This window comes from Ictidomys tridecemlineatus, chromosome 12 (genome assembly GCF_052094955.1).
Source record: "Ictidomys tridecemlineatus isolate mIctTri1 chromosome 12, mIctTri1.hap1, whole genome shotgun sequence".
Taxonomy (NCBI): Eukaryota; Metazoa; Chordata; class Mammalia; order Rodentia; family Sciuridae; genus Ictidomys; species Ictidomys tridecemlineatus.
This window is the reverse complement of record NC_135488.1, coordinates 87,088,153-87,115,056: the sequence shown is the minus strand read 5'-3', so window position 1 is coordinate 87,115,056 and position 26,904 is coordinate 87,088,153. Positions and strand designations below refer to the sequence as shown.

At 39.1% G+C, this 26,904-nt stretch overlaps 1 protein-coding gene across 3 annotated transcripts in view; it reads right to left on the bottom strand.

Annotated features, from left to right (window-relative positions):
- The window catches only part of Thada (THADA armadillo repeat containing), a 314,607-nt gene that overhangs the window by 131,302 nt on the left and 156,401 nt on the right, over positions 1–26,904 (bottom strand). For all 3 annotated transcript variants that reach the window (XR_013429010.1, XR_013429011.1, XM_013358268.4), the window contains exon 29: positions 5,865–6,033. Coding sequence is in view for 1 of the 3 variants with exons in the window: in XM_013358268.4 (XP_013213722.3) it covers positions 5,865–6,033 (169 nt within the window). In the remaining 2 variants the exon portion in view is untranslated. The remainder of the gene's footprint in view (positions 1–5,864; positions 6,034–26,904) is intronic.

The following is a 26,904-nucleotide window of genomic DNA, read 5'->3' as shown; positions in this document are numbered from 1 at the left end:
AGGAAGGGATTAATTCATCTTCAAAAGTAGCATTTTAATTAAAAATGACTTTTCTGGGCTTATATCCAGTAAGGACCATATTGCCAAAAGGTAAGATTTAACAAGGTTTAGTTCTTTCTTTAATTTTTTTAAGAGCCCAGTGCTTCCCAATCCTTTTCACATCAAGACACACGCAGGAAATAATCTTTCTTGAGCATTCTGGGGTAAAATGCATGAGGGTGCTCGGAGTCTCCACCCCATAGGCCACACTCAGGCTCCCCGAGAGCTAAAGAACCAACAAACACCTGGGCACATGACAGTCCACTGCAGAGGCTCTGCCTTAGCCCATCTTGGACTGGGGACTTTCCCAGGAACTTAATATTTTTCTCCTTTCATACTAACACAAGTATTCAAAAAGGAAGCGTGAATCTGACCACTAGTGACAAAAACGAGCATTTCCATTAAATTATGACTCATTCCAAAGGAAAAAAGTAGTGACAAGCAAACCATTTATAACTTACGACATCAGCATAATTTCATGCTTTTTGTTTTTGATTTTCCATTCTGAAATTATATTTTCTGGGCATAAAATAAACAACAATGGATCAAGGCCAACATCTAAGTAATCAAATGGAATCCATCAAGTAATGTTCCATTTCTGGACAGCTTGAGCATTTTATTTTGTTTCACAATTTTGTACTTTGTTACAATGTAAGGTGTCTCCTATGATTACACTTTTTAAAGATAGAAATAATAATTCTTTTAAGAGACTCCAGTAGAGTTTACCCTTAAGATTGCTATTCTCACTGATTTTCTGTTTGCTTCTACTGTTTGTGTCTGTAGCAGAGAGTGAAGGCTAGGTAGTCCAATCCCTGCTTCATGAACAGTGACTGCCATACACAAGTTGGTCAAATCATCCTTCCTTTCCTTTTATCCAGGGTTCTGTTTTTCTTTCCACAAAGGTAATACCAAGATCTTTCATTTCAATTCGCATGCAGTCCCTGTTGGCCCAGCACTGCTGTTCCCATAGAAAGACCCTCCCTCTAGCCTCACACACAGCTACCAGGGTGTTCCAGACTGAAGCAGAAATGGTCTCAGTTTCATTCTCCTTTTACACCTGATGCCTTGCCTGGCAGCTTTATCTTTTGCTTCTCCTTCATGTGCTCCCTGGTCACTAGTGCTCCCTTGGCTTCTAACCTGCAGCTCCCTATGCTGGAAGGTAAGAGTTTCAACAGCAAGCTCCTTGTGTCTCACCAGCACCTCGACCAGGGTAAGCATGCCCTGTCGGCCAAATGAAATTCAAATTCTATCCAGTTTCTGGTGGCCTCCTCAACTCCCACAACCAGGATCCATAATTCCTATCACTGCCCAAGTTGGAGAGATTTCATCAAGCGCTTGGGATTACAGAAAATATGGCAGCTTTGGACTTGGCTATAGCCTGGGCGACATGGGAGGATTCTGTATTTCCAGGCTAGGAGTCTTAAATGAAAGAACAAAGAGAAATGAGGACAAGAGACAAGGGGAGGGAGGACACAATGAGTCTTTTCCCAGTTGTAACTCCTCTGGGGGTCTGTCACTTGCAACGTCCATCTCTACAGCACTGATGGACCAACTTTGCTTCCAGTGTTGAGGTGGCATATCACACTGGATTTAAGGAATCAATCAAGTGATAAGGGATAAACTAGAGCAGAGAAGTTTGCCTTTACATGGCACCCTCTCAGTCTTCTCTCCATTTCTTCATTTAGAGAGACAGAAACAAAGGATTTGATGCCTTCCGTGCTACCTTGCAGGACTTCTAAGAAGATGGATAAAATCACATATGTAATTCACTTGAAATACAGCTGCCCAAAATGTTAACTTTACTTCTCTCTCATTTTATTTTTTTATTTTTATTTTTTTTGATACTAGGGATTCAACCCAGACGTGCTTCACTGAGCCACCTCCCCAGCTCTTTTAATTTTTTTATTTTTTGTTGTTTAGGGCCTTGCCAAGTTGCTGAGACTGGCCTCAAACTTACGACCTCCTGCCTCAGTCTGCCTAGTTATTGGGATAAGAGACATATGCCACTATGCCTGTCTATTTCTCTTATGGTAAACTTCCCACATGCATGAGCTTTGGTCATCTGAAGTCCACCCATGGCTAATATGGACTGGTGGCCAAGTAGGCAGCATTGTTGCTCAACTGTACAGAAAAACAGAATCTTTTCAACTCAGAATTCTCAAAGTGCAGAAATCAAGGCTCTAAGTTGGAGGAAAAAAAAAGAAAGAATTCAGTTGTTTAACATGTTCTGTTAGTAAAAACTGAGAAAATGTAATACAAGCATTAGAAGAAAAGTATAGGTTATGTTTGTACCAGCAAAAGGAAGCATGGCACCGGGAGGACTATTTGGATTAATTGAAGAAAAAGGATTCCTCTTACCCAGCCATATTCAGATAAATGCAGAAGTGTTTTTTTTTTTCTGCTTTTCCACAAGCTATCAACTGCATGCTCCACTATGCCCATAATCACCTCTTATGTGCTTAAACTATCAGAAAAATAACCAAAAGAGTCAGGAAATGAGCAAACTCAAAACTTTTCTATCAAATGTTACACATTTCTTTATGAAACACTAAAATATGAATTTTAAATACACAAGAATCAAAATAAATCTTTCCTCATGATTGTTAACCAAACTCATTCTCAAAACAAGAGAACTTTCTGAACTCCAATATGATTTTTTGGGAGTGACAACTAACCTAGTAATAATGTCCCTGACATGAAGATTTTTGGCAATGGAAACAGACGGTTAATTCTACTTAAAAGACAGGGCAGCCCTGCCAGTGTTATTTCCAAATGAGGTAATGTCCATGGCTCTTATCTAGCCTTTATTGAGATTTAATGTCATTTACCCCTGGCTCTTACAAACCTGCTGCATAATCTCACCTTTTCTAATGTGCGTTATTTCCATCCATTTCAACATTGCAATTATGAACCTCTGGTTTTGAAAATGATTAAGAAATGAATCCCACATGTTCTTTTCTTGCATGTCCTATAATTTGAGTCTGTCTTTCATAGTCCCAGAAATTCAGAGATCAGCACATTTCTTGTTTTCAGGGTATACTATAGAAATACTCTGAGGTTTGATATATTTATGTAAACATTTTCAAAGAAGTCAAAATGTATAATTCAAGAAAATGTTCTGTGAAAGAATTTGTTTTCTGATTACAAAATGATTTCCTGCTCTTGAAAAAACAACAATTTTATATTTACTTAGCTGGCTCTGAAGGTCCCATGGAGATGATCATTCCCTTCAGTGCCTAACATCTCTTTTCCAGGTGCAGACATTTACTGGTTTCCAAGGCAGCTACACGGGGAAGGAACACACAAGCCAAAGAAAGGAGAGAAAAGAGGCTCCCTGATTTAACCCTTTATGCTTTTCCCATACAGAACCACAGGCTGAAATAGCTCTTACAACACAGATGTAACACCTGAATGGACACAACAGAAAGACCTGGCACACACCTTTGACTTCCTTTTTTCAACAAACCTCGATAAAGCCAGGAGTCTGTTTGACAAACACCAGCACAATACCCAATACCCATACAGTTGGCTATTTTCTAACAAGCTCTTTATCTCACCAACATTTAGGAAAAAGGGCCACAGCAACACAACCCCAGATTAGAGGATTTTTACCTTTCCACAGATTTTCCCATTATAAAAGACAAAGTCAACATGAGAGTAACCAAAGGCAGTCCAGAGACAGGGTGACAGATCACGTTTGGTTGCTGGACAGACTGGTGAAATAGCCAGAATGCTGGGGGAGAGGTGGAGGGGAGACTACTAGGGGAGGAGGCCCATGCATACAACAGTGAAAGAGCAGAGAAGTCGCAACTACACTACTGGCAAAGTTCATCCAAGAATAGTCCTTCAACAAAGAAAGTCTGATGGCTGATCCCCTGGACAATGTGGCCTTTCCCTCTAACTCTGCTGCGGCACACACTTTGAAAAGCTTCTTCTGCATCTCTCATTATCACCAGCCCCTTGTCCTCAAAGAGGCAGCAGAGTGTAAGGGACCTAACTTGTAGCACTGAGCAAATGGTGATCGTTGGGTCTCTGTGGCCCATCTCCACAACTCAATGACTTTCAAGAGTATAAAAAAGTCCTGAGAACAATTTGAGAATCACCACCTTGGATTTCAGTCCTGCCTAAACGTGCAGTTCTCAGATGGGCAATGATGCTACGACACCTACAACAAGTCAGGTGGCCTTGCCACAAGCTCCCCCAGCACTTAGCACTCTATACTATGATTGCCTATTTTCTAGTCTTTTTGTCCTTGTCTCCTTCCAAGCAAGGAAGTCACTGTTCTGTGACAAAGCATTGTGTTGTGGGCATTCAATAAATACTTACTGAATATGTAAAACATTCACAGAAGACAGGTGAGAAGACAGGTCTGTTTTGCATTTTAATCTAAGTGAAATTAGTTACTAAAAATTTTAGTTTATGGGCTGGGGATGTGGCTCAAGGGGTAGCGCGCTCGCCTGGCATGCGTGCGGCCCAGGTTCAATCCTCAGCACCACATACAAACAAAGATGTTGTGTCTGCCAATAACTAAAAAATAAATATTAAAATTCTCTCTCTCTCTTTCTCTCTCTCCCTCTCTCACTCTCTCTTTTAAAAAAATAAATAAATAAAAAATAAAAATAAAAATTTTAGTTTTCATTATAGGACAGGCTCTTAAAATTATGATAATAATGATTATCTATATATCTTATTCGTCTTCACAAAGTCCCTATGACGTATATGCTATCATTACCCTAATTTCAGAAAGGAAAGTACAGATGGCCAGGGAGTAAAGGGTGGGTCTCAGATTTAAACCCAGAGAGTCTGGCTGCAGAGTCCCATGCTATGAGCCTCACACTGGCTTCCATGTTAGCAGTGTAGACCTCAGACTTATAACTTGTATTGGGATCTCAAGGTCAATCCTCAATTCTTCTCACAAACTGAAAACATGATTTCAAATTTAAATAGCCCCTACCCTTGCCCTTGTAGTGAACACATGGGTCATGCAACATTGCCTTCTCCAAGACAGGTTTTAAATAGGACAGTTTCAATAAGAAGTCTATTTCTCATTCATATGTTGTGCTTAAGTTTTTTCCAAAAGAAATATTTTTTTAAAGAGAGAGTGAGAGAGGAAAGAGAGAGAGAGAGAGAGAGAGAGAGAGAGAGAGAGAGAGAGAGAGAGAGAATTTTTAAATATTTAAATATTTATTTATTTATTTATTAGTTCTCGGCAGACACAACAGCTTTGTTGGTATGTGGTGCTGAGGATCGAACCCGGGCCGCACGCATGCCAGGCGAGCGCGCTACCGCTTGAGCCACATCCCCAGCCCCTCCAAAAGAAATCTTAACAGAAATAAATAAGCTTGCATATTTATTCAAAATAAAAAGTTTCTTCTGTAGCATAGAGAAAACAGGAAAGAAAGGATTGATATTTCCAGGCACTATGGCTCTGTGCCACAGGGCAAACTCTCTCTGATGTGCGTAACTGTCCCCCCGTGACTCTTTGGCTAGCCTGTCTCTCTCTTAAGGAATGCTCAGTTTCACCCTCAATAGGGAGTAGTAGCTCAGAATGCTCTGAAGGAATATTTAGTGGAAAAGTATGTTGTAGAAAACAGGGTTTAATTTAATGCAAAAGATAATCTGCCAGAATCACAGTGTAACACTGTATCCATGTTTAGAATGAAAAAAGCATACCTAGAGACAGGTAATCTCTCAATAGAAATAAGTTGTACAGACAGAGTTTAAAAAAATCCTATATATCAAATCTTTACCTACTAATGGTATATGAGAAACTAATGTGCACCTTTGGGTACTCAACAGAAGTCACACAAAGTAACTTTACTCACCTGGAGAAGTGCCCCATGAATATGGTTTTGCCGAAAACACTGGTCAGTGCAGTTGGGGAGTGTGGCCAACAGAGTTCGGATAGTATTAGGAATCTGGTCTAGCATAACAAATGGGACCAAGGCACGAGCTGCCATTTCACGGGAGCGGTAGATAGGCGAGTGACCACACCTGAGAAGATAAGGAAACACAAGACCATTCAGTGCTCATCTCTACATCTGTGCCTTTGTATATGTCAGTGCTATACCTAGAACAACCCAGGAAGTGGGTTGGCTGCAGCTGCTACTTATCCCAAATGATGTTTTTTATATCACACTTATTCCAAATGATGCTTCCTCTATGTTTGTCTTAGTTTTATGGGTGACTTTGCTTTTGTTCAATACAACTTTAGCATTGTTAGCTAGGACTTGCCATAGTGGACTTCTCTCTCAAACAATTAGTCCTATGATGCTAATAACTGTGTACTTAACAAAAGCAAAGTCATACGGGTTTAAATGTAGATAGGTTTTAGGGATAAGACAATAAACAGGTAGTAGCAAAAAAATGGCTTCCTCCTCAATAATGAAAACAATATGTATTGGGCACTTAGTATGAGCAAAAGCACTCTGGTAAATGCTAGTGAAAAATAAGATCACTACTAGTATTTCTGGGGAGCCCATGCTCTGGTTGGTACGATTTGAAAAGCTGACCAAAGCACAAGACAATATGGGAAAATGATAAGCAAGAAATTGTGACGTTATGCCTATAGGAAGTCTGGGGAGGAAGGGCGGGAATCAGGAAAACATGATTCAAGTAAATGAAAAGAAAACAGTTTTCTACCCTTGCTTTATACAAAAGGACAGTTGTATAAAGCAAGGGTAGAAATGCCCATAGGTAGATGTGTCTGGCTCAAGTAGAGGCTGATGAATAACAGTGGAAGGTAGGGGCGAGCAGTGGGTCAGGCCACCCTGGGAGTGCCACAAATGCCAGACCTCATGCTCTGAACTTATTGTTAAGAGGACAAGAGATGGCCGCATGTTACTACATCCTTGCCTTAAACCTGGAACAACTGGTACTTTGAGATTCTACAAAGTCACTGGAAAGACAGGTTGTCTAAGCGCCATTTGACTTTGTAAAGCTCAGAACCGAAGAGGCCATAACCATTTTGCAGAAGCTGTGCACTGGAGAGCCTCCACAGACACAGAATTGATTATTTGAGAGGGGAGTACAATATGATAGGTCCTAGCTTAAGTAAGTTCTCTCGACTTTGTGATCTTTCAACCAATTAAAAAAAAAAAAAACTTACAGAAATGTCTTAAATGCCAAGGGCAAGGGTGGGAAAAATCAGAAGATGATAGACTCTATGGGGGAAAGGGGTAGATTCCCAACTTTCTTCAAAGGAATTCTCAAGAAATTTTATTCTAAGAAGAAACTAGGAAGAAAGGAGAAAGACATACAGGTGGAAAACAGTTTTATTTTTTCCCTGAAAGGGTAGATGCATCAGGAAGTCCACAGGCACACAGTTTCAGGGAAGGGAAGCACCAGTCTCACATCATACCATGGGAAGATGCTGAGAGCTAAGGTTCTAGAAGGTAGCTACAGAGTTCCCACTGGTCTTTGACTAGGTTCTGAACACACACCCATTTTCTCCTTATTTTTCCTTTAAAATGATGAAATGTTTCTTTTGTAATTGGCAAACACAGTAAAATGTTTGCTTTGGCCTATGGGGGAAGAAAACTTCATTTGACAAAGAAAAGAAAATACTCTGAAAATGCTTTGAGATTTAATTAGCAAGTGACCTCACTCAGCACAGCACAGTCATTTGTCAGAAGCTTCCCTGGCTGTCCTTCCCCACCCCATCCCCACCCCTCCAACGCACACACTCTGTGTTATAGTGTGTTTTATGTTACCGAAAGGGCTCTTGTATATAAATGTTTCCTTTCAAATACAAATAACTCTGACATGGTTACAGATGTTTAGTTTCCAATTAGCAGTAACCCTACACTCAAGAATGCCCCTCCTTTAGCTCCTGACCTTTTGCAAATGATGATTTCCCAAAGGAATCTGGCATCCATACAGGAGAAAGAATGGAAAGTGGGAAAAATGCCAGAACTTTCTGCTTTCAGATACCCTGTACTAGGGTACTCTCTAAACCCCATAACCAGGTTAAAAAGCAAAACAAAACTGCTCAAAAGGTAATGTAATTGCCAAAGAAGAAAGAAGCCATTTTTTAAAGTAGTATTTAATTAAATGACATTAATTATAAAGCAATGATTAAATGTAATTTCAAACTTCCTTCTAGTACAAATTGTTTAAATGGAAGGTTAGATGATAGTTGAATTTACACATATATGTATACATAAACACTAAGCAAAAACACATTTCCAGGTTACCATTTTGCAAGCTATTGAGAGGAGGGAGCTGGAGTAGTGAGAAAATTTAGAACCTAGTGACTACCAGGATAAAAAATTGGAACATCTGGGTTTTCACTCTGCTTTGGACACTGAGTTTTTTAAGTTGGCAAGTCCCAGTAACCTCTGAGTCTCAGTCCAGTTGAGAGGCGTGCAGTAATCTACATCCAGCCCTCTGATGTGCTCTCCAGGGAGCGCTCCAAGAAGGTGCTTTGGAAACACAAAGTTGTTTCGATGCACAGTGCCCATGGCTTGCCAAGTGCTAGCACACTGCTGAACTGCTGGCCTCTAGGTAGCCCCAAAGAGAGATGGGGTAATTCTACACTGTTTTAAAAAGATAAGACAATAAACTGATGACATGAAGACAAATGGGTTCTTTCTTTGGCCTCTATTAACAATGATGAGGAAGAGTTTCCAGCCTCTGTGTGTGCTGCACTGCTGGGGGTTGAACTCAGGACCTCACACCTGCCAGGCAAGTACCACTGAGCTACATCCCCTGCCCATCTCTAGCCTTTCTGAAAAAAAGGATACCCTCCATCTCCCAGACTCCACTTCTTCTGTAAAGTAAAGCAAACAAATTGAGGTCTTGAAGGTCATATCAACTTTTATCATTGTCTGAAAATCATTTCCTCAATAGCCCTGTGTGTACTCTAAGCCCGTTCTGGGAATCTACAAAGCCTACAAGACATGCAGATACTAATGCCTTTCAACTTCTAGTCTCTCACTCCAATAAATTCATTCCATGTTCGCTTTATGTATTTATTTAAGATGTGGTTTTGCCATGTTGCCCAGTTTGGCCTTGATCTTCTGGGCTCAAGTGATCCTCTTTCCTCTAGCTGGGCACACAGGCCTGTGCAACCACACCTGGCCCAATGTTCATTTTAATCACATATTTGTTATCCTGGCATTGTGTGACAAGAAAAATGATGTATTTTTAATTACAATACTTGTATTCTGCAATTGTATAGTTCTTGGCAGTTTATGAGATGCCTGTATACCTGTAATCTCTTTACTATGCAACATTCCTGTAGGACAAGAGGGAATTAACAGGTGAAAAATAAGACAAAACTCAGGAAGGTTAGGTAGACCCCCCTGCCAGGATGTGTAAGCAGCAGTGCCCAGGACAGAATTGGGATCCATGGCTCCAAGAGAGAGTTCCTTGGCTACCCCAAGCTGTTGCTCACACCTGGAAGTCAAGGAAGCATAAAAGTATCTACCAGATATAAAAACACACGCTCATGCCAGGGGCAGTGGCACTCATCTCTAATCTCAGCAGCTTGGGAGGCTGAGGCAGGAGGATCCAAGTTCAAAGCGAGCCTCAGCAATCTGCAAGGGACTAAGCAACTCAGTGAGACCCTGTCTCTAAATAAAATACAAAATAGGGCTGGGGATGTGACTCAGTGGTTGAGTGCCCCTGAGTTCAATCCGCCCTCCCAAACACATACACACACAAATACACACACATTCATTTACAAGTATATGGAAAATCTCCAAATAAGTTCAGTTTTTTATTAACATTTTCAGGATTATGAAAACACACTGGAGCCTAATATAAACTATGGACTTCCTCAAAAGAGAGACTTATGAACATATATGTGTACACACACACACACACACACACTTTCCCATATAGTTTATCCAGGTCAAGAATCCCCAGATTCTTTGGCACACACTGGATGGCCACACAGTGTGGCAGTCAGGTGTGTGCTCTATTTCATGTGATATAACAATGGAATTAGGACACTGCTCATGGGGAACCACTAGCTCAGGGGAATACATGCTGGTCACAAATCTGTGGTACCCACGGAGACACACATGCTATGGAGCAGGATAACAAAGGGAAGTGGGAGGGAGAGTTGGAATGGCTTTCTGGAGGAGAGAGCACCAAGGTATATATCATCCTTCCAACCTTTGTACCTAACACTTCAGAAACCAGGCAAGTTTAGAATGCAGTATTCTGAGCACAGGAGGACTATTCTGCCGAGACCATTCTAACTTCCCCTTTCACAGGGCGCAGCGGAGTACTTATAAGGTGTTTCCCCTTGTACATTCACCCTCTGAATCTGTTCCTTTCCTAAAGAATTCAAAGGTTAAGTGGCTGCAGAGCATCAAAACTGTTTCTGCCCACCCAGCCTATAGGGAGATCCACTAAGTACCCAGCGCATGCACACACTGGGCTAGGTTACAGAGTAGAGAGAAAAGTTACTGCCTAGGCCACAAGGAACCAACAGACTAGTGGGGAAGATGAAAAAATGAAACAACAATTCTCAGGGCCAAGGTCAGCATCATTCTATCTCAAGGTGAGTTCCCCTATTTCACAGGAACCTCAGTCTTTGAAAGTCTTAGTTGGTTTCAGGCTCTAGCCAATATCCTCTTCGACTCTTCCTCACTAACATAATTATTAATGCTCCCCTGGTTCCTCCTTAATCCAAGACCCCTACCTCCAGTGCTGATCTTTGATTTTTAGGCTATACTCTATACATAGTAAAGGTCCCCAAAGTTCAGATGATGATGGACAGGAGCCCCCACTTAATCAAAGTTAGCACTTTGGGAGCTGAGCTGAGTTCAAATAAGCTGTGTCTGACCACCCTCACGATACCTACTGAGGGAATTCAAGACTGCCTGACCATTACTGTTTCTCATATGGTATGGTGCCTGGTTTTGGGAAATGGTCACCCACTGGCAACCCACAATTGGGATGACCCTTTTGCTGAAGGTAGGGCAAGACTAAGCAGCCTCCTGGTCATACTGCTCATTTTGGTTTTTGTTTGTTTCTTAAAAAAACTTTCTCCCTATATTTATTTTGTCAAGCCAACTACCATTTAATCTGAAATTCCCTGAACACTTGAAATGAATGTCCTTTCACCCTTGCATCCTTGGGAAACGTCTCATCTGAATTCTGCTAAGGAATGACCTCAGAATCAATCACTGTGCAGGTACTGCACTTGCACAGTTGGCTGTCAGAGCAGGGGAGGACTCATCTACCTTTCCCACAGTATCCCTCGGGCCATCACGTCTACTAGAATGAAATGATCTTGAGAACAGAAACAGGGTCTTCATAGAGCACACAGGACAGGAGTCAAGAACATATTCTGGAATCCAGCAGACCTAAGTTTAAATCTAAGTCCTACCACTTACTACTGTGTGACCCTGTACAAGCAAGTAAACTTTCTAAATTCTTCATATACCACAAAGGGCCGCTGTAAAGCTTAAATGAGATAAAGCATGTAAAACACAATGCCTATCAGACAGGTAGTGATCAAAAAGTAGCTATTATCAAATCTAATAAGTGGAATAATGTGAAAACTTAAAACCTCCATTAACATATATACACTCTCTCTATTTTTCTCCAGTGTTCTGTCTCAACAACTGTCCAGGAAACAGCCCTGCCTGTACCAAAGAGGCTCTTCATGCTTACTACACCTACCCTTCTCCCTCCTCACCAAACGAGCTGCAACAAGGCGCAGGAAGCTGGGGTTTCTTTGGCACCTACTGACTATTCTCTGGGTTCAGGGTCCAAATCTATTTTCTGTTGATTCTGGTGATATTCCACCAGACTTCTTTTTCATGTGGTTTAAATCTTGCATTGAGAAAAGCATGTGCTTTTAAAAGCATGTGTATATACATATACATGTATAAAAAAGAGAAATACTAAAAAAATAAGTTTGTATCTAGTGAATATGAAAAGGCAGTCATTCTCTGTGTTTTGGTACTATTAACCATGTTGCAATTCCGGGCATCCCTAAAACCATTCTCTGCATTCTTGGAGAATACAGCAATGCTCAAGGTTGCCAGATTCTCTACTTGTCCTTTCTAGACCCATTTTCAAGTCATCAAAAGATCTACCACCACCTGAACTACTTGCTCCTTTCCTGTAACTCAAAAAAGTTGCATTTACTGTAATTGTGCACTCTGCACAACTCATGAATTTCTTTATTTAAATATATTTCTTAGAAAAGGAGTGGGTTCAGGACTTTTCAAGTTTGATTTTCTAAAGTCCTTCATTTGGGTATTAAGGGGAGAGTAAGAACAGTAGAGAGTACTGAGCTAAAAACTGTACATCTCCAGAAGTCTGGGTGGAAAGCCTTCTAGATCTAACAAACAAAATAAAGCAAAAATTATTATGCTTTTGGGGCTGAGATTGTGGCTCAGTGGTAGAGCACTTGCCTAGCACAGGTGAGACCTGGGTTCGATCCCAGCACCACATAAAAATAAAGGCATTGTGTTATGTCCATCTACACCTAAAAAAAATAAATATTAAAAAACAAAACAAAACAAAACAAAAACCCTATTATGCTTTTGAGGTAGAATGTTTAGTTTAAATCCCTGGACCTACCAAGTAGCTCAAAAGTAATACTGCTCTTTAAAAATTAAGACTCTTCATCATGTTAAAACCTTTCTAAATATACTTTTATGGCAGTGACATTTTATGCTGACAATAATAAGCCATGATAGAATATTTTAAAACTTCAGTGCATGACCAATTGGGACAAGCCTAACAGCAGCCTGGGCCTTAGCAGATGCATGATTTTGAGGCCACCTTGACTCTGGCTCTCAGTTACCAAGGCTTTTGCCCAGGCTGATCTGCCACAGAATGTAAATTCTAGACTATGAAAATAGGAGCTGCCAGGAGCTGGAAAGTGGTTTCCATCACCTTGATATCTCTCTCTCTTTTTTTAAAAATTAATTAATTAATTTTAATTGGGTATATATGACAGAAGAACGCATTTGGATTCACTGTACACAATTGCAACACAACTTCACATTTCTATGGTTATACATGATGTGGCATTACACTATCCTACAAGAACTGAGCACAGCACTCAGCCACATAATGTGGCAAGGACACAAGGTCACAGAGATAATGGCTGCTAGCATTCATGCCATTCCTATTAGTGCAAGGAAATAAAGTAAGGGAATTTTTCCACCAAAGAAAGGGAAAGGTTTACAGTGTGGTAGTTATTTTAAAAAGCTTTTGGAAGAATGTGCTTTAATTATTTAGAATTACAGCCAGGGGCTGGGGGTGTAGCTCAGGTGGTAGAGCACTTGCCTAGTATGTGCAAGGCCATGGGTTTAATCCCCAGTATGGGGACTGGGTAAAAAGCCACAAAACAGAATTACAACCAGGTATAGTGAAACATACCTGTAATCCTACCTATTCAGGAGAATTATGCAGGAGGATAGCAAATTCAAGACCAGCTGAGGGAACATAGAGAAACCTGTCTCAAGCTCAGTGGAAGAGCACTTGCCTAGTATGCCAAGGCTCTGGTTTCAACCCCCAGTACCCACCCCACACACAGAAAATCGGAATTACTAATATTCCTTCTCCTCCTTCTTCTTCCTTTTTCTTTGTGCAGAATTGGGAATTGAACCCAGGGGCACGCTACCACTGAGCTGCATCCCTAACACTTTTTTGTTGTGTTGTTATTGTTGTTTTGCAGTAAGGGGGATTGAACCCAGGTATGTCTTATCTCTGAGCTACTTCCCTGCCCCTTTTTACTTTATATTTTGAGACAAAATCTCACCAAGTAGCCCAGGTTGGCCTCATACTTGTGAACTTCCCACTTCAATCTCCAGAGATCCTGAGATTACAGGCATGCGCCTAGCATGATGCCCACTGTGTCAAATATTTCTTAAATAAATGAAAGGATGCATGATTTCTGTATATTAATCCCTTGTTACTCATTCTTATCAAAACAGAGATGAAGTATGAAAATTATGTTTCATTTAAATTTTTCATCATTTTTTGCCTAGACAACAAATGCAATTTGAAAATAAATCCATTGGTTATCATGGGGTGATACTTTCAAGTATTTTATCCCACTTTTATACTCAGATAAACCCTATACAACAAGTACACAATATTATATAAATATATGTTGGTTTTTCACTTTAGTGGGAACATGTACAAAATGATGAGTCCAAATAAAACATAACCACAACCAAATAAAAGGCCTTGTACTGATTTATTTCTGTCATGACTGTGGATGTGGAATCCTTTACAAGCAATTTATCCTACTAATTCCAATGATTAGAATTTGTATTTGCAGACCTCATTCACAATGAATTGACAGCCTAAATATGTTTTCTACCAATCTAATTAGTCTTTAACGAAACAAAGCCTTATAGCTTTATAAAGTACTACCTTTTAAAAGGCAAATTAGTCACAGGACTTTGAGCCAAAGGCATCCACCAAATTGTATACTTTCTTCAAAATATAGAATCCATATCATACTGGGCTAGGTTCCACAAAGGATTTGGCAATGTCCCCTGCTGTCCTCTATCATCATTGATCACTTCAGGTCAAATTACCCTTCAGTCACTTGAAATATCATATTTATTTAGAGAGAAGTTCAAAATGCCTGAATAAAAATCTTTAATATTTTTAATGACAAGCAAAGATAAACATAGGTCAGAATCTTCATGGGCTTAGGAAAAAATAATAAGTCATCAGCTTAAAGGGACTATTTTGGTGAAGTGAAATCTTCTCATGAAGCAGAAACACATGGTTTCCTTTGTGTGTCTTTTAAGTGAGATTACTTTTGCAACATCCTCAAATTAAAATATTAGTATCTAACAATGTAGCCAGAGGCAAGTTACATAATGTCCTCTCATATTCCCTTCTGTAAAAGGTTATTTTAGAAGAAGTGATCTCTACAGTTTCCTTCAATAACAAGATCCTATAAATCAATGGGCATTTAAACAGTCCAGGCAGATAGCTATCTTTTTTTTATTCTCACATATCTTTATGGTCTCTTTTGACTTGTTCCATTGCTTAATCTCATAATAATATTGATGCTGATAATAAAAATTTTATGCCTAACACTAACCATACTCAATCTCCCTACAGTTGGAGCCAACATCCTCCAGTTTGGGCAATCTGTGGAGAACAAATGACCAGTGTTTTCTACATACAGGAAAACCCTTCATTAGCTCTACTGGAATCCTGTCATTAAAGCACCCCTGACTCTTCCCATCCAAGGGCCACAACAACCCCAAGGCCTTTAATCACAGAAAACCTCCTCTCTAGAATCTAGTTAATTATTTTACCTCTACAGAGAGTTAAATTAATCTGTCCAATACCATCAGCAAAAACAATGATTGGTGCTACTGCTGGATGAGAGAAATTTGAGCATTTCTTTTAATATGATTGCTCTGTAGAGATTGCAATTTGTTTTTGCTGAAGTTAATTAATGCCCCTGAATGACCTTCCTCATGTTTCGTAGCAACACTTCAAGCTAAAATCAGAAAGAATGATTTTTTAAAAACCATAAAGTACATGGAAAGTCTTGAAAAATCCCAAGAAATTGCACTTTTTTTCTTTTTTTTGGCCTGGAAAAAATAGCACAAAAGAGCAAGGGATACTAAGATGTTAGCAAGAGACCCATCCCAGGGAAGATATCTTTTCTCAAATGAAAACTTCAGCTAGGTAAACTGAGTCATACTTCTGCATGCCTACAGTATCCCAAATAGACTACAGTCAGCCCTTTTAAAAATAAGTCCAGGGAAAGTTTTACATCCTCCTTTGGTTGACCCATGCCCATGTTTAGACTGCCACAGTCAAAAAGTACTTCCTTCTGTGTAAGTAGACTCCTTCTTGCTGTAATTTAATTTTGTTTTCCTGGTTCTACATGCCAGAGAAATAAATGAATCTATGCCTAAAAGACTTGGTCCCAGAATACACTCGAAATAAGAAAACAAACAACCTAGTTAAAAAAAAAAATGGGTCAAAGCTCTGGACACTTCAGCAAAGAAGATATATGGATGGCACATAAACACATGTAAAAGATGCTCAACATCCCCAGTTGTTTGGGAAGTTCAAATTAATATCCCAAGTAGACATAACTACATACTCACTAGAAAGGCTAAAATGAAAAACATCGAGCACACGAAGTGTTGGCTAGGACATGGAACAACTGGAACTCTCATACTCTGTTGGTGGGAATGTAAAATGGAAAACAAATTGTTCAGTTTCTTAAAAAGTCAAACATACACCAACCATATAGTTCACCCATTCCACTTCTGTATGTTTATTCTAGAGAAATGAAAGCATATCTAGAATAAGACTTGTACATGAAATCTTCATAGCAACTCATTTATAATGGTCCCAAATTGGATACAACATAAATGTCTAAAATAGTTGAGTACATAAATAAACAGTTGAGTACATAAATAAATATATGGTAGATCAATATGATGGAATTCTATTTGTTGATAAAAAGGAAAAAAAATCATGGGTACATGTAACAAATGGCTGAATCTCAAAATAATTAGGCTGAGTGAAAAAGCCAGACAAAATAGAACGCTACGCGTACTGTATGATTTAATTTACATGAAATACAAAGAAGTGCAAATTAACTTAGAGTGACAGAACCCGTAATAGCCAGTGCCAGCAATGGGGTGGCTGTGTAAGGATTATAAAGGGTGAAGAATATGTTCACTATCTTGACGATGGTGATGGTTTTAGGTTGTATATAAACTTATCAAACTATACATTTTAAACATGTGCAGTTTATGTCAGACCTCACTGAAACTGTTCTTAAAGAAAATCCTATCATATCCACTATAAAAGTTGAGGTATAATCCTGTCTTGTTTTCTCTTCTCTTCCTCTAGCCCTATCTCTGGAACATCCTGTCTTCTCTCCCTCAGATTAAACAAGTCCAGCTATTTCTTTTAAACTTTTCCAACCAGAATTAACTTTTCCTTGTGCTCTCTTAAAAAATCAAATCAATAAATACTTAAGTCCTAATAATCACATAAGAACTAAAAACCAAAAATGTTTTTAGGACAATGTTCTGAAGCTTTCACATGCTCTCTTCTAGATAATCTCAGAGAGATTAAGTAACTTGCCCAAGCTCACAAAGGAAGTGAGTGAACAAGCTGGATTCAAAGTCAGGTGCCTCTAACTCAAAGCCTACACTAGGGGCTGGGGTTGTGGCTCAGCGGTAGAGCGCTCGCCTAGTACATGTGAGGCCCTGGGTTTGATCCTTAGCACCACATAAAAATAAATTAATAAAATAAAGGTATTATGTACAACTAAAGAAAGAAAGAAAGAAAAAAAGCCTACACTAACTATTGAAACTGATGCACTCCAATTCTAAGGCATTTTTTTTTACCATCAAAGAACTGAACAATAATACATATTAAAAGAAATTCAGCTGTATTACTTTTAAGTGTACATACAACTCAAATTATTCAACCAAGAGATGCCAAATCTGATGGACCGTCTTCAATAAACTCATCTGCATTTGGTAGTACAATTTTCCATGTAAGCTATTAAGGTAAAACAGATTTTCTCCTCTTCTTGAGTAGATTAAACCAGTTTTATATATTAAATACCCCCAAAGTTGCCTTTTCCATAGCAAAAAGGTAACTTTCTTTGAATAATCCCAAATTCTGAAAAAACCAAGCCAAATCAGTGACTGTCCTCACTGGATATAGTCCAAATGAATGCACAATGGAGACGGCTGTGCAAAGTCCAAAGATGAAACAAAACTGAGCACACACACGTACCCTGCCACTAATTAAAAATATACTAGTGTTACAAGTATACAGTTTCAGTGGTGGTGTTATCTTTGTTCAGAAGCATGGTACATTATTGTAAAGCTGAAGCTATCTAGCATTTAATTAGGTTACTAATTATGGGGAGACTCATATTACCTTCAAGTCTTTTCCTGGATTGTGACCATGCCTTAATGTATTAATTTCATGGTAATTATATTTTAAGATGGGGGCACATTTAAATGCAGAGTACTGGTCACATTCTCCAAAATGTCCACAAGACATTTATAGTTTAAGACATTTACTAGAAAAAAAAAATCACCGTTAATTCTCACTCCTAATTTTAACAGGCAAGAGATATTTTACACTGCATTTTAAGTATAAGTTAGCATTCCACAGTCTTCACCCAAAGTATACATATAAATATCAAAAGAAACAACAACAAAAAAAATCATTAAGTGACATTCTGTATTTCCATTTGTGTCCAATCAACTAATAAATTCAGCCTTAATGCACTATCATCTTACTCCCTAGCTCTCCTCTATGCCTATCAGAAATAAAATAAAGTCAGTGCAAAATGTATGAGTCATTATTCTTCAGTCATGCCAAGGCCATAACCTTTAACCTAAGATTACAAATAAAGTGCTATGTGTGAAATTCAATACTGTTTAACTTTGGGGTGTTGAGGTCTAATAAATATAACATTTCGGAAGAAAATTAAAACATTCTGGATCAATTCCATTCATTTTCATGATTTCCTCAGTAGATTTTCTATGGCTTTGACTAAGTTTGCTAGTGTGCAGATCCGGGATAAACTGATGAAGTTTGGCATCATTTAGTTTATAATCTGTATCACCAGTTAGTACAAGGCACAGAAATGTTCACTCCCCTATGCACTTCAAAGTACTTCATTTATTATCTAAACAGTTATTCTGACAAAACCATTAGTCAAGAAGAAAGTAAAGATATCTTATTTTTTAAACGACGCAACTTTCACACCAGATTGCTTTAACCACTCATGCTATTTCTGGCAAAGTTTTTATTTCCTAAAGAATACATCCCCTGTCGCCATTCCAATTTTTTCTTACCTATGAGAAGGCCAGGGCTTGTTTATATATTTCAAGATTTACCTTAACTTTTCCCTAAGTCCCTCATTTTTCTAGACTCTTCTAAGGAAATACTAAATTTAAATATGATCAAGCGCCTGCAAAAATCAAGTTGACTTTATCAGCTAACTTCAAGTGATGACAGGGATGAACCAGGAGACATGCACACAAGGTAAAAACAAGACACTTTTTACGTTGGAGCTCTGAGCGAGGGCTTTTGGAGTTAATAAGAACTAAGTTTCATGATTTAGAATAAGGTATGTTCTCTTATTCGCTTTTTCTTTCTTTTATTCTTCAAATTCGTACTGCAGGTATATTACCAGATAACATGCTTGTAGGATTTTGTCTTATGAAAAACACAATGCTCTGGTCTTCAGAAGCCCACATCACCAATGAGCTGAGAGGGTGGGTTGAATTATGTCCATAGTCTTGTTAGCAAAGATGGATTGGGCTGAAGACCAAACCAAATAAGACAACATGAGGTCAGATATGAACTTGTTTGGTAAAGAAACATAACTTTGTCAACCATTTTAGCCATTTTTAGGAGTACAGTTCCGTGGCATCAAGTATGTTTACTAAAATTACCAAGTAGTTTTACTTTAGTTTCAAGTGGACTCCAGCCTCAATGTCTGGATATACAGTCAATCACTGGTTGATGCTCATGGCTTCACAGAGATAAATACCATTCTATTTCCAGGTAACCTCCTCAATATTCAGAGCCAGAGCTCAATCAGCACAGTAGAGTTGTCTACTGAGGTGAGGAATAGGCTGCCCAAACCAAGCATTTGTCTATTTCCTTCCAGATGGAAGATAGAAACTTTGATCTTCTCTTCCTTGCCATTAAGCAAAGAAGGAACCCACTATTCCCTGACCTTTGGGAGTTTTGCAAATTTCAGACTGCAGTTCAGAACACAGACAAGAAACTGTCCAAGAAAAACATGCCCCAAATGAACAGGATATAAACAAAGCTGTAACGAGGTAATTAATGGTAGGGACTTGACTCCCCTCACTTTGCTTCTCTGATAACAATCTGGCATTTTATCAGCAGCGTCTTTTATCTGGAAGGATTCACTGTGTTCTGCTGCCTGGAACTATTCTGGGAGGGGACAAAGACACGCTTTCATCTTGGAAAGGAAATGGAACTACATCTAGAAGGGGTAAGGAAGAGTCAAAGCCGTAAAAAGACCTCCAAGTCTTTCTTTGCCAGAAGGGAGAGGTAAATGGAAAATAGGATGCCCTGTTTCCCTGAAAGCAAAGAAGCAAGTTCTAATGGGAAAGAAGTCACAGAGTCCTCAGCCAGGCCACAAGAGTGATGACTCTGTGCTTCCCGCCTTTGTTCCAATTCTGCACCTTCTCCCCATTGTCATCTAATTATCTTTCTTTCAAAACCAAAGAAACTTAAACTAATTTATATCATGGCATAAGTGACTAATAATAACATAAAAGTCATTTACCTCCCACTGTGATGTCCATTTTCTTAGAAGGGATGAAATCCAAATACTAAAAGAATAAAAGTCTACCTGAGTCTTCAAGACCTGGCTTAAGAGGAAGGCTGCATTTGTGATATCTGGGTGGGGAGAGGGCACTGCCTAAGATTTCTCAAGTCATTTCACACAGGTTGTTACTACATTGGGCAGGGTGTGTGATAAAGCTGGCCCTCCCTGGTCAATGACTAGAGTGGGTTTGATCTGGCCCCTCTAATGGTTTCACTTCTAAGGGAAAAGGGAACTGCTATGGGAGAATTAATTTATAGTAAAGAATGACCCCCAGTTTCCCCTCCAAAACATGGCCTCTCCACTTAAATCTCATAACAAGCAGCCATGGATTGGTTATGGAAGAACTTGGGATAAATAGGGCTTTGAATTCCCTATCCTATTTAGGCCTCAGGAATATTTATTCAAGGTTGAGCCAGGGTATCTGGCCAATTCCAAACCCACAGCCTGGGGTTTCTAAACCAGAGTGTGGATTGCCCAGTGACACTAGTTCCCTTCTGTCAGGCTGAGTAGCAATCCTGTGGAGTCGCCTATGTTCATACTCAGGGCCCTGGTGACAATTCACAGTGCTTCAGGTAAGGAGTAGGGCATAAAGAAGTGGCTCTGCTGGCTGGCTTTCAACAGGGAGTTCTATCAGGACATGGTATTCTAAGGCTTCCACTTTAGAGATGTGTTCAACCAGGTAGCAGAATGCTGATCCTTCTCTAGTCTTTCTCCTATGTCCAGCTTCAATCTCCTATGAATTAAATTCTTAAATATCTTAAATCATGTAGTTTTTAAAAAAAGGTTAAAGAAAATAATTGTATTGTATTAATTATATAACACTGAAGCTTAGCAAGAAAACCTGTTTCTCTTCACTAGATTTATACAAGTTATAGTACGTATAAATGAATTCTACTTTTTGTTTAATCTACACTGAAGTGGAGCTGCACCTTCAACTCTTGTTTCACAGGAAAGAAGGATTCTTTGGGGGAAAATAAATAAATAAGTAGCCCGGCAAGAACCAAACCAATACTACTCACCCATCACCCACACAGACAGCTCAAGGGACTCCCTTGATTCGTGTTTGAAAATAGTTTCTGGCCACTGCTTTGAAAATTATTTCTTTTCTGTGTGACACATCCTTCAGTAACAATTCAGCTTTTCCTTGGCTACCTAGATATATTTCCATAGTTTGTGCCAAAACAGATGACTTCTTCCTGTACAGTTCTAATAATCAAAAAGGAGCAGATTTATTTATAGAGTAGCACCTTTCATACAAATATATACTTTATTAATGCTCTCACTTTATATACTGAGCAGGAAAATCTCACTAATGGGGTCATGCCTAATTTTGATTCTGAGGCTGAACTAAAGTTTCCCTATGGGGGCTGGGGTAGTGGCTCAGTAGTAGAGTGCTTGCCTAGTGTGAGGCCCTGGGTTCGATCCTCAGCACCACATAAAAACAAAAGCATTGTGTCCATCTACAACTATATATATATATATATATATATGATATTTATATAGACATATAAAGTTTTCCTATGGGTCTAAGAGTTTTCATCTACAGCTGAGAGAAATCTTTGATTTCTTGGAGCTGGTAGTCGGGCACAAATGGCCTAGCCAAGTGTTCTCCCTGCTGCCAAAAGCCTCAGAGGAGCCTACCTCGCCCTCAGTGTGCCCTCACCCCAGGTTGGTGAAGGAGGGAAGTGGGACTAAGCACAAGGAAAATTCAAAACTAAGGAACCAAAGGAGGTTTTAACCACTTCATAGACCTTACAGTCAGCCAAATGTTCCTGTCATGTATCTGTCAGAGCAGTTCCCCAAAGTTACTACCTGCAATTTGGAGTAACATTAGTAATTTAAACACATCACTGATTCAGATTTGAGTTTTTCCAAATCAGTTCAGAATTATCATATAAGAAAACATGGGCAATTTTAAAAACTTTCATTGATAGCCTTGTGATTCTATTTTCTTTCTAAGAGAATAAAAACAGGGATGATCAGAAAGGTTACTGTATGTGAAGTACTTTGTAAATTTCAAATTCTACATAAATTTTTGTTACTATTGTTTTTTTCTTTCCTTTTAGCAACTCTGGAGATTCTCAAAAATTATGTAAGATTTCAACAGTGGAAACTTAACATGACACACTGAAGACAGATAGGAAACATTTTCTAATGGTTTAAAAGGTATGCATAAATAGCAACCCACAAATAATCTCATTAAGATTTTATGCTTCTTAGCCTCAAGCCACATTTTCTATTTACTAAGACACTTATAACTGCAATGACCCATGATTTCCTATACTAAGGAAATTTTCTTTTGTAAGAAATTCTCAGTTATTTCTCAACAATCTCAGAACTTCAGTTAAGTCAGTTTTATTTAGCAACCTGACATAACCACTTGGACCTAACTGCAACTTTTTCTTCTTTTTCTGTGGATTTCAGATTAGAAAAAGAGACCACTGCCAATGCAATGCCCAAGGGGGCAAGTATTTCAAGAAAGCAAAGTCTAAATATTTGTTATTTAAAACCACAGGTTAACTCTGGCAGGTGGAGAACCAGCCTGTCTTACATCACAGAGCATCATGGATAGCTAGTGGAAGGACTTGCTAATGGGGTGAGGAGTTAGGATAGCCAAGACAATGGCAGATGGGTTCTGAAGTCAGATCACCTGGATTCAAATCCACGCCTTACCAGCAGACTGAGGTAGGGCATATTTCTAAATTTTCTTCTGCCCAGCCTTCGCCCTCCCTCAATAATAATAACAAGGATAATAAGCTCACAGTGACTTTTGTGATGATTAAATGAGTTAGTATGTGTAAGGTTCTAAAACAGTGCCTGGCCCACAGTAAACATTTGCTAATTGTTATCATTAATCACTAATTAGGATGAAAAAAATCAGAGTACAAAAGATAGAGACAAGAAGTGTCACAGCACATCATGACAGAACCCTGGGTCTGACTCAACACTGCATTTTTCTAGTGCCTGACACTTTGATGTTCCCAATAAATATCTGTTGAGTGAGTGACTCACAGTCCCTGACTCCTTCCACAGTCAATTTTTTAATGTGGACACATTAGATTTATTCCTTCTGGACTCTGGAGTGTCATCTGTTTTTTTCTATCTCCAAAGAAAGTTACCAACTCCTGACACTTGCTACCTCAAACTGATGATACTCAATATAAGAAAAAAAAATCATTTCACACTCCCTAAAGGGCTTTGGGAAGAAAGTGAATATATATATATATATATTTAAAGACAAATGTTCCTTTGTTATTGAGTAGGCAGGAGGGCTGGGAGTGTAGCTTAGTGGTGGAGTGCCCCTGAGAGGTACAGGGCCTAGCAGGCATCAGGCCTGGGTTCCATTCCCAGCACTAGAGGGACAAAAAAAATGAAGAAGAGAAAGAAGAAGGAGGAGGAAGAGAAGGAAAGAAAAGAAAACCGAGCAAGCATGAACAGTCAGTTACGGTGGAGAAGCCTCTGTGAGTCCAGATTCCATCATTTTCTTTGGAGAAGGGAACTTCTGGCCAGGTGGATGGAGTGTGATGTCAGACATTACATGTGACGAGGAGAGGACTGGATGTTCAGCCCTCAGTGTGCCAAGGTAACTGAAACTGCTAACTTATGGGTGCCTGTGGCACAGGCAGAAGAAGCTGTCCAATAGGTGGTACATCACTATAACCCCAGTGATTTGGGAGACTGAGGTAATAGGATTTCAAGTTTGAGGCCAGCCTCAGCAACTTTGTAAGACCCTAAGCAACTCAGTGAGATCCTGTCTCCAAAAAATAAAGAAAGACAGAAAGAAAGACAGAAAGAAAGGAAGGAAGGAAGGAAGGAAGGAAGGAAGGAAGGAAGGAAGGAAGGAAGGAAGGAAGGAAGGAAGGAAGGAAGGAAGGAAGGAAGGGCTGGGGATGTGGTTCAGTGGTAGAGTACCCCTGATTTAATTCCCAGTTGGTGGGGGGGCGGGGGGGTGGGCAAGCTTCATTTGATTCTATGAGTTCCAGATCTAGAATTGACTTATCAGTGTAGGTGTGTGGCAACTCCAGAGTGCATAAAAGCGAAAAAGAAGTGGGCTGAGGGCAGGACAAAGAGATGCATCAATGTCTGAAAGGCAGCAGGAGGAAGCAGAAAGAAGTGGCCAGAAAAGGTCACTGAGGAAAGAGTATCATATGAAAGGAAGTTTGCAATAGTGTCAACTCCAGATACAAACCAAAAAAGATGACTGCAAAGCATCCAATTGCTTTTTTTAACTAGGAGGTCACCACAATTTCACCTTTCTAGATACAGTTTCAGCACAGTGGTAGAAGGAGTTGGCTGCAGTAGTCTGAGGAATGAATAGGAAGGGAGGAAGTAGGAGCCTATGAACACAGAACTTTTTCCAACATCTGACCACAGAAGATGGACTGCATACCTCTCTTCTCTTTCAAACAAGAGATGAGACCCAGGATGTTAGACAAGGGCACAGAACAGGCCCTCAGTAAATATATTTAATGGTGATGAAGAATAGTCACAAATTCAAGTGAGATGAGAATACATGGTAAAATGCTTATTAATGCTGACCTGTGTCCATTTACTCTTGTTCTCTTTTTCATGAGAGGGGCCCATCCAATTTCATATATATTTTACATATTTTCATTTCATGTAGTCATGCAATAGTGCAAACATTCTCCAATGACAATAAATAAACTTCTTGATCATAAACATAAAAAAGAGAACATATACTATAAAAAAGAGGATGTCTGTAACTGGCTTGGAGGGAGACAAGCAGCGGAATGTCTCAATGTTCCAGGTGAGTGAGAAAAATAAGCTAAGGAGGAACAAGCAAAAGCATGCAGGTGGGGGATAGTACGGGATAGGAAAGGTAGCAAAATACAACAATTACTAATTGGGCATTATGTAAAACTGTGGATGTATAACCGATGTGATTCTGCAATCTGCATTTGGGGTAAAATTGAGAGTTCATAACCCACTTCAATCTAATGTATGAAATATGATATGTCAAGAGCTTTGTAATGTTGTGAACAACCAATAAAAAAAAATTTAAAAAAAAAAAAAAAAAAAAAAAAAAAAAGCATGCAGGTCACAATGCATCTAGTTCAGCCAATGTGACTAATGAAGCTTGTTTTAACTAGATTATAAATGAAGGAGTCCCTGCTTAGCTGAGGTTTTGCTTTCTGCAGTTTCAGTTACCCATGGCCCAAAAATACTACATGGAAAATTCCAGGAATAAACAATTGATACGTTTTAGTTTGTGTACCATTTTGAATAGCATGAATAAATCTCATGCGACCCTACTCTGTTCCACCAGAGACGTGAGTCAGCCCTTTGTGCAGCATATCCACACTATAGATGCTACCCACCTGTGAACAGCCAGCCACCTCACTTATCAGACTGACCATGGCAGTAATGAGTGCTTGTGTTCAAGTCATAACAACAGTGATGCTCACAATTCAGATATGTCCAAGACAAGCTGTAAGGTGCTTCCTAAAAAGCGGAAGTTCTCAACTTAATAAGGAAAGAGAATAATCAGGTTGGTGGTAAGATTTATGATAAGAACAAATGAAGTAGTCCCTGTGAAACTGTAAAGAGAGAAAAAAGAAATTCATGCTAGTTTTTCTGCCACAATTCAAGTTACAGCTATAGTCTGTGGTATTATAGTAACAAACATAGTATACGTAGGATCTGGTACTTTATAGTTTCAGGCACCAGTGGGGGTTTTGAACTTGTCCCCTAAGAATGAGGTTGGGAAGGAGGGTCTACTGTAGTCTAGCAAGGGTCAAGACTCAGAAGCAGAGTAGAAAAAACTATGCCAGTCAGGGAAAGATAACCAAAACCTACTATAATGTTATTTTTCCATGTCTTCATTTGAAGCCTACTATAATTAATCTTTGCCTGCCTATTTATTCCCTAATTCATATTCTGTTTGAAAAGAAAAATATAAATATATATTTCTGGACTTAAAATGATCCCTACTACATAGGATAAAAAAAACTGCATATTGTCAGCATTTGGAACTTGGTACTGTGAAATCCTTAAGTTAGAATTTAAAATGCCTGCTGAGCACCTTGTCTACTATTTTTGAGAAAATATTTATGGCCAAGAAAATGACAGTTCCTTATGGAAAAATATTGCTAAACCATTTAAAAATTTTAATATTACTAAATTTAAACTTTCCCCCATTACTATTCAGTATTCCCACAAGAGTAAAATGCCATCTTTGGGGCAAATACTGTTCTTATTCCATATCAACGGTTTCTCCTGTTAAACAACAAGCCATTTATTTTGTGAATTTCTTGGGTCACCCATGGTTCAAGTGGAAGCAAAGCTCTTTATGATGACTTCCAAGTTATGAATCATAAAGCTCTATCACAATCTCCCCCTTGTTGGGCCCCACTGTCTGCAGAGTGCATGGCCTGACTTTGTTCTCACATGAAATCACTATGAGTGACTTCTAAAAGTCCTCGAGATGGCAAGCTGAATTTCCTTTTTTTCCCTGCTCTGCTACTTGAAGCTTTCTGGACTTTCTGGAACCCACTAAGCCTTATCCTTAGGATAGATATCCTATAAGG